We start from the raw sequence: 14,123 nt of genomic DNA on the forward strand, positions 1-14,123 counted from the left end.
TTTTGGAAGAATCCAGAGGCGGCCCGAGGTCGAACGGAATCCCGGTGCGCGAGAAAACGCTCCCGGAGGCCACTGCCTGGGCGCCGGGAGCAGGGCAGCTGGCCGCAGCGGCCCGGGCGGGGCGGGGTCGGAGATGGGGGGCGGAGCGAGGAGCGGCGGGCCCCCCTCCCGCCCCTCCCGCCCCTCCCGCCCCTCCAGCGCGCAAGCGCAGGCGCGCGAGTGCGGAGGCGGCCGGGAGGGCGGCGGAGCCGGCGGGCGCGGGAAGATGGCGGCGGCGGCGGCGACGGCGGCCGCGGAGCAGGTCTGTGAGCCCCGCCGCAGCCGGGGGCTGGAGGGCCGGGGGAGGCCGGGGTCCTGCCGGTGAGGTCCTCCGTAGGACCGGCAGGCGGGGACCGGGGCGCGAGGGCGGGCTCCGCGGGGCGGGGCTGGGCGGGAGGAGCTGTCCGCAGCCCGGGTTGCTGGCGAAGGCCGGGCGGGACCCCGGGCAGGGGCTCCGGGGCGGATAAGGGGGAGCCAGCCGCGGGCTCCCGGCCTGGCCTGGCTGTCCCTCGGCGGGGTCAGGAGGGGCGCTGTCCTGGAGGCCCGGGATGGGGTCGTGCCAGCCGGGAGCCTCCGCCAGGACGTACCGGGGACATGTTCTGCTCCGTGGCCAGCGAAGAGGCGGGTAAAAATAGCCCCAGCCAACGAGCCGCCAGCCTCCGCTGATAGCAGCCAAGAAACAGTCAGCTGTTGTTGGGTATCAGCTTGCGGCCACTTCTTGTGTGCCGTCCCCCTAGGCTGACAGCCACGTTTCTCCTCCCGCTTTGGTTCTGGAGACTAAGGCACCAGTCAGTATAAGACTGTCTCCTACCCAGTTGGTTTAAAATCATTTTTAATAAATGCTTTATCAAGTATTTCCTAATCTGCATTGTAAAGTTGTAACTTAGAATAGTTTAAAAGGCTATTTTCTTCCCAAAAAGCAGGCTATACATTATGCACACATTTACTCACACACACACACACACCTACACCTGTAATTACTAGAGTGATTTGTTATAATAAAAATAATTTTGATAGTCGCTTCCCCCCGCCTTAGTTATTATCTTCCTTAAAAAAGAAACTGGTAGGATAGTTTCTTTGGAAAAGTCTCATTCTTCAGCATTGTTGAAAAAAATAAATGAGCCAAGTAGCCAGCATTCTGTTTTCAGAAAAATCTTGTCTGGAAAGATTTTCTTAAGTAATTAATTGCCTTTAGAGACAGAGTAGGTAGATATCACTGGAACAGTCATGCTGAGCGCCGTGAAAAATAAAAGACATGACATCTGCCTTCAAAGTTAAAGCCAAACTGCCAGATAAAAGCAGAAAAATCAGCTAAAGATGGTAGGCAAGCTACAGGACCTAACAATAAAATGTAAAGGAATGAGTGAAATTGAAAGGAGACAAAGCTTCTTGAGTTGTTGAGATTGAAATTGTCCCTTGCTTTTGTGATTTCCCTCCTGAATTATCAGCGCCTGTTTTAGGGGGTTCTTTTTTCATCTGCATCACCTGTTGATACTCTTGAAGTTCCACCTAGTTTCTATTCTTGCTTTACACATAGACTGGGCAATCTGATCCATCCCTTATTCTCCACTTCAGAGTTAGGTATTTATGTCTCCAGTTGGAATTTAACTGAATTTTCCACAGGCACCCCAAACTCAGAAATTTTTAATGGTGAATGGTGCATCACGCTCACCATTAAAAGGGCTACAACCATTAATTCAGTTGGTTCACCTTGCCACAGACTTGGGAGCAGGACTGGCTCAAGGGAGCTCAGAATGGACCCACCTCTGGGTTAATACTCTGCTCTCTCAGGCTTGGTACTTGAACAGAGAACCTCACGTTTTCTTTTTGCTCTAGACCCCACAAATTATGTATCAGGCCCTACTTGGGGGTCATATTAGATCCCCCTAACTCACACTCACATCCAATCACTAGGTCCATTCAGTTCTACCTCTTAAGGCCTCTCCCGAATCTTGATGCGCAGTGTCAAAATTCAGTCAAGCCCTCATTTGAACTGTTAAGGAAACCTGCTGTTGATATCTCCATCTCTAAACTCATCTATTCCCGTTCAACTCTTTTTGGTTTAATTTTGCTATCATGCAAATCTGTATCACTAACCTATTTTAAATCCCCATTTCCTTCAGAATAGAGTCTCTCATTCTTGATGTGGTACTTATATCTACTCATTTGTTGATCCCTAACCACATCTTGGGGCTTCCCAATGGCTCAGTGGTAAGGAATCTGCCTGCAAAGCAGGAGACCCAGGTTTAATCCCTGGGTGGGGAAGATCCCCTGGAGGAGGGCATGGCAACCCACTCCAGTATTCTTGCCTGGAGAATCCCATGAACAGAGGGGCCTGGCGGGGTTCAGTCCATAGGGTTGCAAAGAGTCAGACATGACTAAAGTGACTTAGCATGCAAGCACAACTACATCGCATTTCTCATTTTGTCCATTCGTATACTCATCTTCTCCACCATCCATGTAAAATTACCGATGTTAGTTTGTACAAGATGACCTCTACTCAGTTTCATGATGTTTCCTCTGCCTGGAATGCCTTTCTCTGTACTTTACTTGGCTAACTTCTGTTTGTCCTTCAATGTCCAACTGAAGCCCCAGCTTTTTTGAAGAATATTCAACTGATGAGCTTACTTGATGAGTCAAAGGGTATTCCTCTTATGCACTCTTTCAGTTTCATTGCTTTACAACTGCACTTGCCATGTTGAACTGTAATTGCTAGTGGCTCCATCTATCTACTCTGCTGGCCTGTAAGTAAGTTTGTTGAAAGTAGGTGCTGTGCCTTGCACATCTTGGTAGTCTGGAACATCTGGCATATAGTAACTCGTCTGTAAATGGCAAGTGCAAAGAATGAAATATACTGATATACATGAATTGACAGAGAAAAGTAAAGAATTCATCCCAGGAAGGTAAGATTTGCCCTGTCTCTTGTGTAGACCTGTATTCACACTCTGGCTAAGATTTCTAAATTGCCCATCTGACATCACTGTCATAACTCTATACTGGATCTGTGAAAATTAGAAGCAAGCTCACTTTCCCTAAGATATTCTATTTCCTTTGGCCGAAAAACTACCAAAATACAAATTCAACTCTAAAATGTTTGCAACAACGACGCACCCTCATAGCTTCTGCACCTCATGTGCATACACAACCTACACGACTTTTTTCAGCAACTTGTTTTGTGTTAAACCTGTTGAATAGATTGAGTGATCTTCTACAAAGCCTTTCTTACTGCTTCAGTTCAGTTCAGTCGCTCGGTCGTGTCCGACTGCGACCCCATGAACCGCAGCACACCAGGCCTCCCTATCCTTCACCAGCTTCCGGAGTCCACCCAAACCCATGTCCATTGAGTTGGTGATGCCATCCAACCATCTCATCCTCTGTCGTCCTGTTCTCCTCCTGCCCTCAATCTTTCCCAGCATCAGGGTCTTTTCAAATGAGTCAGCTCTTCGCATCAGGTGGCCAAAGTATTCGAGTTTCAACTTCAGCATCAGTCCTTCCAATGAACACCCAGGACTGATCTCCTTTAGGATGGACTGGTTGGATCTCCTTGCAGTCCAAGGGACTCTCAAGAGTCTTCTCCAACACCACAGTTCAACAGCATCAATTCTTCGGCGCTCAGCTAGCTTTCTAGTCCAACTCTCACATCCATACATGACCACTGGAAAAACCATAGCCTGGACTAGATGGACCTTTGTTGACAGAGTAATGTGTCTGCTTTTTAATATGCTGTCTAGGTTTGTCATAGCTTTCCTTCCAAGGAGTAAGCGTCTTTTAATTTCATGGCTGCAATCACCATCTGCAGTGATTTTGGAGCATCTATTTCTGCTTTATTGACTATGCCAAAGCCTTTAACTGTGTAGATCACAATAAACTGTGGAAAATTCTGAAAGAGATGGGAATACCAGACCACCTGACCTGCCTCTTGAGAAACCTGTATGCAGGTCAGGAAGCAACAGTTAGTACTGGACATGGAACAACAGACTGGTTCCAAATAGAAAAAAGAGTACGTCAAGGCTGTATATTGTCACCCTGCTTATTTAACTTATATGCAGAGTACATCATGAGAAACGCTGGGCTGGAGGAAGCACAAGCTGGAATCAAGATTGCCAGGAGAAATACAATAACCTCAGCTATGCAGATGACACCACCCTTATGGCAGAAAGTGAAGAAGAACTAAAGAGCCTCTTGATGAAAGAGAAAGAGGAGAGTGAAAAAGTTGGCTTAAAGCTCAACATTCAGAAAACTAAGATCATGGCATCCAATCCCATCACTTCAGCTCAAATAGATGAGGAAACAGTGGAAACAGTGTCAGACTTTATTTTTCTGGGCTCCAAAATCACTGCAGATGGTGATTGCAGCCATGAAATTAAAAGACGCTTACTCTTACCACTTGGTGGAGTTTAAAAAATTTTGTTTGCCACATAACCCACAATGATTATCCTTGTCTTTTTCTGTTTTCCATAAGCCCTCAACCAGCCTGCTATCCCTGCAACCACAGTAAGATTCCAGCTTCCCTGTCCGCTCTTTATTGAGAGATGACCTTGCCTTTTACACCCCGAGGAAAAATAGAAATGGTTTCTCTTCCTGGTGTGAACCATTTGAATGAAGTGGGAGCCCACCTTTAAGACTTTCCTGTACATTCACTTTCTTTCCTGTCTCTTGGAGGATCTTATTTCCCTCATTACTCTGCCCTACTCTGAGGTATCTGGTCTTTGTCCTTCTTGGCATGTTTCCCTCTGCCATCAAACATGTGAGTCTTCCTACAAATGGTTGGAGGGAAGGGACAGAAAGACCCTAACAACAAGAACAAGCACAGTTTTCCTCTGACTGTACATAATTCTTTACTTACAGTCTTCTCTCTTAATGAAAATAAATGTACACTTGCTGGCATCTTTTCAGGACTGTTTGTACTTACCAGTTTGCTACCCAGAGTTTGAAAATCACAGAGGCGATTCTTACCATATTGAGTTCAGCAATGCTGCACATCCTTAGGTTTCTTGTATTTCTCATTTTCCATTGTTCCTGCACAAAGTTTTCCAAGAGTACTTCCTTGGCTCTTTGTTCTTTTGCTCTGTACAGGGTTCCCTGACTTCCGGGACCCAGTGCCTGACGATCTGAGGTGTAGCTGATGGAATAATAATAGAAATAAATGCACAATAAATGTAATGCCCTTGAATCATCCCAAATCCATCCCCCTACACCCCAGTCTGTAGAAAAATTGTCTTCCATGATACTGATCCCTGGTGCCACAAAAAGGGTTGGGGACCACTGCTTCATGTTGTTTTCTTACAGTAGACTGATATTAGTCTCATAGATTTAATTTACTTTGAAGCTGAAGACTCTCCAATTCGAATCTCAGGTCCTGACTGAGCTAACACCTCGTCCACCCTTATCACCTTCGAGGCATGTGATGGTCTCTCACTCAGCTCAAAAGCAGCGTATGTAAGAGCCCCCTGCCTCACTCCCCATGTTTAAGTAGTCACCATTCAGTAAACGTGAGTGGCTTCAGATTCACTTAATTCTTCTCTTGAAGTGTATTTTTAATCTCTCCTTTTTCATCCCACCTGTTTTAGGCCCTCAATACCTTGGGTCTCCCTTCTGACAACATTCCAGCAGCCTACTTGCTAATATTCTCCTCTTTCCTGTGTCTCCTGCAAATACTCACACATTTAGCATCCTGAAACATATACCGTTCATATTCAGGGACCTCGGGTTACTCACAAATAAACAGATGTAAAGACTAGACTTTGTTCACAGGTGTCCCCAAACTTCCACAGCCTGTCCTCCTCTGCACCTTGATCCGGCCTGCATTGCCAGATCTGACCCACCTGTTCCTTCTGGCTTCCCTGACACCTCCAAGCCATGCTGTCTCTTCTCCCATGAGCTCCACAGCATGTATTGTCTGCACTGGTGATCTTGGCATCGGAGCACACAGAATACGTTATTGCATTGCTAACTATGTGTATGCTAGCTTTGGGTACCCAAATCACGTTTGTAATACCCGGAGGATAACGATCTTGTCCTGTATTTCTTTTGTATTCCTATGTATGGGGTTAATGTTAAAGCCTAAAGGACTTAAAAAATGCTTATTCAATAAGTTAATTTTCTCAAAGCTCTAAAAAATATGAAAGTTGGACAGTAAGCATTTCTACTCCTTCCTTTTATGTTCATGATATACCAAATAATCACCTACAATGTCATTCAACCATAGTCAGAGGTTCTCAAATTTTTTGGTCTCAGGTTCTCTTTATACTCTTCAAAATGACTGAGAACCCCAAAGAGAACAAGCTGTGGGTTTGTAGGGGAAAATCTAGAGAAATTAAGTCTGAAGGAATCTCTGACATCTAAAATTATCAAACGCACTCATTTCAGTAAAACATCATTGAGTGCCTTGTTGTTGTTGTTCAGCTGCCAAGTTGTGTCTCACTCTCTCGAGACCCCATGGACCGCAGCACACCAGGCCTCCCTGTCCTTCACCAAGTCCCGGAGTTGACTCAAATTCACGTCCATTCACCTTATCTTCAACAAAGGAGGCAAGGATATACAATGGAAAAAAGACAACCTCTTTAACAAGTGGTGCTGGGAAAACTGGTCAACCACTTGTAAAAGAATGAAACTAGAACACTTTCTAACACCATACACAAAAATAAACTCAAAATGGATTAAAGATCTAAACGTAAGACCAGAAACTATAAAACTCCTAGAGGAGAACATAGGCAAAACCCTCTCCGACATAAATCACAGCAGGATCCTCCATGACCCACCTCCCAGAATATTGGAAATAAAAGCAAAAATAAACAAATGGGACCTAATGAAACTTAAAAGCTTTTGCACAACAAAGGAAACTATAAGCAAGGTGAAAAGACAGCCCTCAGATTGGGAGAAAATAATAGCAAACAAAGCAACAAAGGATTAATCTCAAAAATATACAAGCAGCTCCTGCAGCTCAATTCCAGAAAAATAAATGACCCAATCAAAAAATGGGCCAAAGAACTAAATAGACATTTCTCCAAAGAAGACTTACAGATGGCTAACAAACACATGAAAAGATGCTCAACATCACTCATTATCAGAGAAATGCAAATCAAAACCACAATGAAAAAAAAAAAGAAAAAAAAAACAAACCACGATGAGGTACCATTACACACCAGTCAGGATGGCTGCTATCCAAAAGTCTATAAGCAATAAATGCTGGAGAGGGTGTGGACAAAAGGGAACCCTCTTGCACTGTTGGTGGGAATGCAAACTAGTACAGCCGCTATGGAGAACAGTGTGGAGATTTCTTAAAAAACTGGAAATAGAACTGCCATATGACCCAGCAATCCTACTTCTGGGCATACACACCAAGGAAACCAGATCTGAAAGAGACACGTGCACCCCAGTGTTCATCGCAGTACTGTTTATAATAGCCAGGATATGGAAGCAACCTAGATGCCCATCAGCAGATGAATGGATAAGGAAGCTGTGGTACATATACACCATGGAATATTACTCAGCTGTTAAAAAGAATTCATTTGAATCAGTTCTAATGAGATGGATGAAACTGGAGCCCATTATACAGAGTGAAGTAAGCCAGAAAGATAAAGAACATTACAGCATACTAACACATATATATGGAATTTAGAAAGATGGTAACAATAACCCTGTATGCAAGACAGAAAAAGAGACACAGATGTACAGAACAGACTTTTGGACTCTGTGGGAGAAGGCGAGGGTGGGATGTTTTGAGAGAACAGCATCGAAACATGCATATTATCTATGGTGAAACAGATCACCAGCCCAGGTGGGATGCATGAGACAAGTGCTCGGGCCTGGTGCACTGGGAAGACCCAGAGGGAACGGGTAGAGAGGGAGGTGGGAGGGGGGATCAGGATGGGGAATACATGTAAATCCATGGCTGATTCATGTCAATGTATGACAAAAACCACTACAATATTGTAAAGTAATTAGTCTCCAACTAATAAAAATAAATGGGAAAAAAAAAACCCCACATCCATTGAGTCGGTGATGCCATCCAGCCATGTCATCCTCTTTCGTCCCCTTCTCTACCCTCCTTCAATCTTTCCCAGCATCAGGGTCTTTTCAGATGAATCAGTTCTTCACATCAGGTGGCCAGAGTATCGGAGTTTCAGCTTCAGCATCAGTCCTTTCAATGAATATTCAGGACTCATTTCCTTTAGGAAATGGTTGGATCTCCTTGCAGTCCAAGGGACTCTGAAGAGTCTTCTTCAACACCACAGTTCAAAAGCATCAATTCTTCGGCACTCAGCTTTCTTTCTGGTCCAACTCTCACATCCATACATGACCACTGGAAAAACCATACCCTTGACTAGACAGGCCTTTGTTGGCAAAGTAATGTCTCTGCTTTTTAACATGCTGTCTAGGTTGGTCATAACTTTCCTTCCAAGGAGCAAGTGTCTTTTAATTTCATGGCTCCAGTCACCATCTGCAGTGATTTTGGAGTCTCCAAAAATAAAGTCTCTCACTGTTTCTACTGTTTACCCATCTATTTGAGCTGAAGTGATGGGACCAGATGCCATGATCTTAGTTTTCTGAATGTTCAGCTTTAAGCCAACTTTTTCACTCTCCTCTTTCTCTTTCATCAAGAGGCTCCTTAGTTCTTCGCTTTCTGCCATAAGGGTTGTGTCATCTGCATGTCTGAGGTTATTGATATTTCTCCTGGCAATCTTGATTCCAGCATGTGCTTCATCCAGCCCAGCATTTCTCATGATGTACTCTGCATATAAGTTAAATAAGCAGGGTGACAATATACAGCCTTGATGTGCTTCTTTCCCTATTTGGAACCAGTCTGTTGTTCCATGTCCAGTTCTAACTAGGCCAGAATACTGGAGTGGGTAGCCTTTCCCTTCTCCAGGGGATCTTCGCAACCCAGGAATTGAACCCAGGTCTCCCGCATTGCAGGCAGATTCTTTACCAGCTGAGCCAGAAGGGAAGACAGGAAAACCATACCTTTGACTATATGGACCTTTGTCGGTGAAGTGATGTCTCTGCTTTTTAATACGCTGTCTAGGTTTGTCATAGCTTTTCTTCCAAAAAGCAAGCGTCTTTTAATTTCCTGGCTGCTGTCACCACAGTGAGTTTGGAGCCCAAGAAAATAAAATCTGTCACTGTTTCCCCTTTTTCCCCATCTATTTGCCATGAAGTGATGGGACCAGATCCCTTGATCTTAGTTTTTTGAATGCTGAATTTTAAGCCAGCTTTTTCACTCATCTCTTCAACCCTCATCAAGAGACTCTTTACTTCCTCTTCGCTTTCTGCCATTAGAGTGGCATCGCCTGCATCTCTGAGGTGGTTGATATTTTCCCCAGCAGTGTCAGCAGCACAGTGGTTGCTTTATGGTGACTTAATGTCGCCCGTGGGCTTCCCTGCTGCCTCTGCCTGTCAGTGCCGGAGACTCGGGAAGATCCCGGGCTCGGGAAGATCCCCTGGAGAAATGGCAATCCACTCCAGTATTCTTGCCTGGGCAGTCTTATGAACAGAGGAGCCTCGTGGGCTATAGTTCACAGGATCTCAAAAGAGCTGGACACGACTCAGTGACTGAACAACAAATGTTAATCAGTACGGTTTCTGAATGTTGAACTTTAAGCCAACTTTTTCACTCTCCTCTTTCACTTTCATCAAGAGGCTTTTTAGTTCCTCTTCACTTTCTGCCATAAGGGTGGTGTCATCTGCATATCTGAGGTTATTAATGTTTCTCCCGGCAATCTTGATTCCAGGTAGGACTATTCAAAGCAGGACTATTCAGAGTGGAAGTCTGTTATCAGACTGTTACCTCCAACCCTTCTCAGTACAGTTGTGTCCCCGCTTGGAGCCTGCAACTCAACATGTGTGTACATGCATGCTAAGGCACTTCAGTCTTGTCCAGCTCTTTGCAAGCCTTTGAACTGTAGCCCGCCAGGCTCTGTCCGTGGGGATTCTCCAGACAAGAATGCTAGATAGAGTGGGTTGCCACGCCCTCCTCCAGAGGATCTTTCCAACCCAGGGATCAAACCGTCTCCTGCATTGGCAGGTGGGTTCTTTGCCACTAGCATCACCTAGGAAGCCCTAGTGCAACATGACTTGAGGTTTATTAGTAGAAAATGTATCACTAACCAATTTAGCTTTCTTTCCTTAAGAATTTGCACCTAACAAATAATGCATCCAAAACAGAGGGTATAGCTACTCCATTGTGTTGTGTTTTGTTTTTAGCAAAGTTCCAATGGTCCTGTGAAGAAGTCCATGCGTGAGAAGGCTGTTGAGAGAAGGAATGTCAATAAAGAGCACAACAGTAACTTTAAAGCCGGCTATATTCCAATTGATGAAGATCGCCTCCATAAAACAGGACTGAGAGGAAGAAAGGGCAATTTAGCCATCTGTGTGATTATCCTCCTGTTTATCCTGGCTGTCATCAATTTAATTGTGAGTATTTAGCACGGAGTATTGTTTTCTTAATTAGCATGAGGAATTTTTCTTCTCTTTTTAGTGGAATCATGGTAAAGAGTCTGCCTGCAGTGTGGGAGACCCAGGTTTAGTCCGTCCCTCAGTTGGGAAGATCCCCTGGAGAAGGAGATGGCAGCCCACTCCAGTATTCTTGCCTTGAGTGTTCCATGGACAGAGGAGCCTGGTGGGCTACAGTCCATGGGGTTGCCAGGAGTCAGACACGACTTGTTTTTTGGCATGTAGCTTTACTGTACTTTGCCTTTACTACATGTTTTACAGAGTGAAGGTTTGTGGCAGCCTTGTCCCAGGCATGCCTGTTAGTGCCATTTTTCCAGCAGCATCTGCTCACTTCAGTCTCCTTGTCACAGCTCAGGAGTTTTCACTATATCTCAGAGTTTTTCTCACTATTATATTTCTTATGGTGTTCTCTGAACAGTGATCTTTAATATTACCATTGTAATTGTGTGGGGTTCCCACTATCCACATCCATAAAAGATGGTGAATTTAATTGATAAATGTTGTTTGCATTCTGATGGCTCCATCCACTAGCCCTTCCCCCTTTCACTCTTTCTCTCCCTCTATTCAAAGTGAAGTGAAGTGAAGTCACTCGGTCATGTCTGACTCTTGTCAGGCTCCTCTGTCCATGGGATCTCCCAGGCAAGAGTACTGGAGTGGGCTGCCATTTCCTTCTCCAGGGGACCTTCCCGACTCAGGGGTCTAACCTGGGTCTCCTGCACTGCAGGCAGACTCCTTACTGGCTGAACCATTCCCTGAGAGGCCATTCCCATGGCCTCTTAAGTGTTCAAGTGAAAGGCGGAATTGCAGGTATCTCTCAGTTTAAATCAAAAGTTAGATATGACTAAGCTTAGTGAGGAAGATACATGACAAGCTGAGATTAGCTGAAAGCTCGGTCTCTTATGCCAAACACTTAGACAAGTTGTGAATGCAAAGAAAAGCTCCTTAAAGGCAATTGAAGGTCCTGCTCTAGGGAATTCCTTGGTGTTTCACTGGGTTAGGATTTGACCCTTTGACTGCCAAAGTGCCCAGTTCAATCCCTGGTCAAGAAATGAAGATCTTACAAGCTGTGCGGCGCAACAACGGCAATAAACTTAATTCCTTTTCTAGAGAACACATGAGTGGTGAGAAAACAAAACTGTTTTATTGCTGATACAGAAAGAGTTTTACTTGTCTGGGTAGAAGATCAAACCAGCCACAAAACTCCCTTAAGTCAAAGCCAAATCCAGAGTAACCAACAGCCTTCAATTCTATGAAGGCTGAGAGAGGTGAGGAAGCTGCAGAAGTTTGAAGCTAATGGATGTCGGTTCATGGTATTTAAGAAAAAAGGCTCTCCATTACATGAAAGTACAAGGTGAAATAACCTGTGCTGATACAGAGGCTGCAACTAGTTATCCAGAAGACCTAGCTAAGATCATTACTGAAGGTGACTTCCCTAAATGACAAATTATCAATGCAGACAAAACAGCCTTATATGGAAGAAGATGCCATCTAAGACTTTTGTAGCTAGAGAGGAGAAGCCAATGCCTGGCTTCAAAGCCTCAGAGGACAGGCTGATTCTCCTGTCAGGGGCTGAGACAGCCAGTGACTCTAAGTTGCATCCTGCACTTATTTGCCATTTGGAAAATCCTAGGACCCTAAGAATTATGCAAATCTTCTGTGACTGGGCTCTATAAGTGGAACAACCAAGTCTGGATAACTGCACACTTGTTTACAGCATAGTTTACTGAATATTTTAAGCCCACTGTTGAGATTTGCTGCTCAGAAAAAAAAACATGTTTCTTTAAAAATGTTACTGCTCGGTCCTCGAGGCATCGGTGCTCTGTAGTGTTGGAACCTTGTTGCTTGTCGGCCTGTGCGCGCGTGCGCGGACATGGCCTCAAACGACTATACCCAACAAGCAACCCAAAGCTACGGGGCCTACCCATCTCAGCCTGGGCAGGGCTACTCCCAGCAGAGCAGTCAGCCCTACGGGCAGCAGAGTTACGGTGGCTACGGCCAGTCTGCGGACACTTCGGGCTATGGCCAGAGCAGCTACGGTAGTTCTTATGGACAGACCCAGAACACAGGCTACAGCACGCAGTCAGCTCCCCAGGGATATGGCTCAGCTGGTGGCTATGGCAGTAGCCAGAGTTCTCAGTCGTCTTACGGGCAACAGTCCTCGTACCCTGGCTATGGCCAGCAGCCAGCTCCTAGCAGCACCTCAGGAAGTTACGGTGGCAGTTCTCAAAGCAGCGGTTATGGGCAGCCCCAGAGTGGAGGCTATGGCCAGCAGTCTGGCTATGGTGGACAGCAGCAAAGCTATGGACAGCAGCCAAGCTATAACCCCCCTCAGGGCTACGGACAGCAGAACCAGTACAACAGTGGCAGTGGAGGTGGTGGAGGGGGTGGCGGAGGTGGCTATGGCCAAGATCAGTCCTCCATGAGCAGTGGTGGCGGCGGCGGTGGTTATGGCAATCAGGACCAGAGTGGTGGCTACGGGGGAGGCCAGCAGGACCGTGGGGGCCGTGGCCGGGGCGGTGGCGGTGGTTACAACCGCAGCAGTGGTGGCTATGAACCCAGAGGTCGTGGAGGTGGCCGTGGAGGCAGAGGCGGCATGGGCGGAAGTGACCGTGGTGGCTTCAATAAATTTGGTGGCCCTCGGGACCAAGGATCACGTCATGACTCTGAACAGGATAATTCAGACAACAACACCATCTTCGTGCAAGGGCTGGGCAAGAATGTTACAATTGAGTCTGTAGCTGATTACTTCAAGCAGATTGGTATCATTAAGACAAATAAGAAAACAGGACAGCCCATGATCAATCTGTACACAGACAGGGAAACAGGCAAACTGAAGGGAGAGGCCACGGTATCATTTGATGACCCACCTTCCGCCAAAGCAGCTATTGACTGGTTTGATGGTAAAGAATTCTCTGGGAATCCTATCAAGGTCTCATTTGCTACTCGGCGAGCAGACTTCAATCGGGGTGGTGGCAATGGTCGTGGAGGCCGAGGGCGAGGAGGACGCATGGGCCGTGGAGGCTATGGAGAAGGTGGCAGCGGCGGCGGTGGCCAAGGAGGATTCCTCAGTGGCGGCGGCAGTGGCAGAGGACAGCAGCGAGCAGGGGATTGGAAGTGTCCTAATCCTGCCTGTGAGAACATGAACTTCTCTTGGAGGAATGAATGTAACCAGTGTAAGGCCCCTAAGCCAGATGGCCCAGGAGGGGGACCAGGAGGTTCTCATATGGGGGGTAACTACGGAGATGATCGTCGTGGTGGCAGAGGAGGCTGTGATCGGGGCGGCTACCGAGGCCGAGGAGGGGACCGTGGGGGCTTCCGAGGGGGCCGGGGTGGTGGGGACAGAGGTGGTTTCGGCCCTGGCAAGATGGACTCCAGGGGTGAGCACAGACAGGATCGCAGGGAGAGGCCGTACTAGCCTGGCTCCTGAGGCCTTGGAGCAGCTTTCTTCCTGTACCCAGTGTTACTACCCTCATTATTTTGTAACCTTCCACCTCCTGATCACCCACGGGTTTTTTGTGTCGGACTATGTAACTGTAACCATACCTCTGGTTCCCATTAAAAACCATCATTTTAGTTAAAAAAAAAAAAAATGTTACTGCTCACTGACGATGCATCAGTCACCCGAGAGC

The 14,123-nt window shown here is 46.3% G+C and overlaps 2 protein-coding genes across 2 annotated transcripts in view; both read left to right on the top strand.

The window, feature by feature from the left end:
- Positions 1-235: 235 nt before the first annotated feature.
- The window catches only part of SGCB (sarcoglycan beta), a 29,812-nt gene continuing 15,924 nt past the window's right edge, over positions 236-14,123 (top strand). Inside the window, exons 1-2 of the mRNA XM_061145986.1 lie at positions 236-301; positions 10,246-10,455. Coding sequence (XP_061001969.1) covers positions 266-301; positions 10,246-10,455 — 246 coding nt within the window. The 5' untranslated portion in view covers positions 236-265. The remainder of the gene's footprint in view (positions 302-10,245; positions 10,456-14,123) is intronic.
- On the top strand, positions 12,293-14,084 carry LOC133058893 (RNA-binding protein FUS-like). Its single transcript, XM_061145985.1, has one exon. The coding sequence runs from the start codon at positions 12,365-12,367 to the stop codon at positions 13,907-13,909; it is 1,545 nt and encodes a 514-aa protein (XP_061001968.1). The 5' UTR covers positions 12,293-12,364; the 3' UTR covers positions 13,910-14,084.

This window comes from Dama dama, chromosome 6 (assembly GCF_033118175.1).
Source record: "Dama dama isolate Ldn47 chromosome 6, ASM3311817v1, whole genome shotgun sequence".
Lineage (NCBI taxonomy): Eukaryota > Metazoa > Chordata > Mammalia > Artiodactyla > Cervidae > Dama > Dama dama.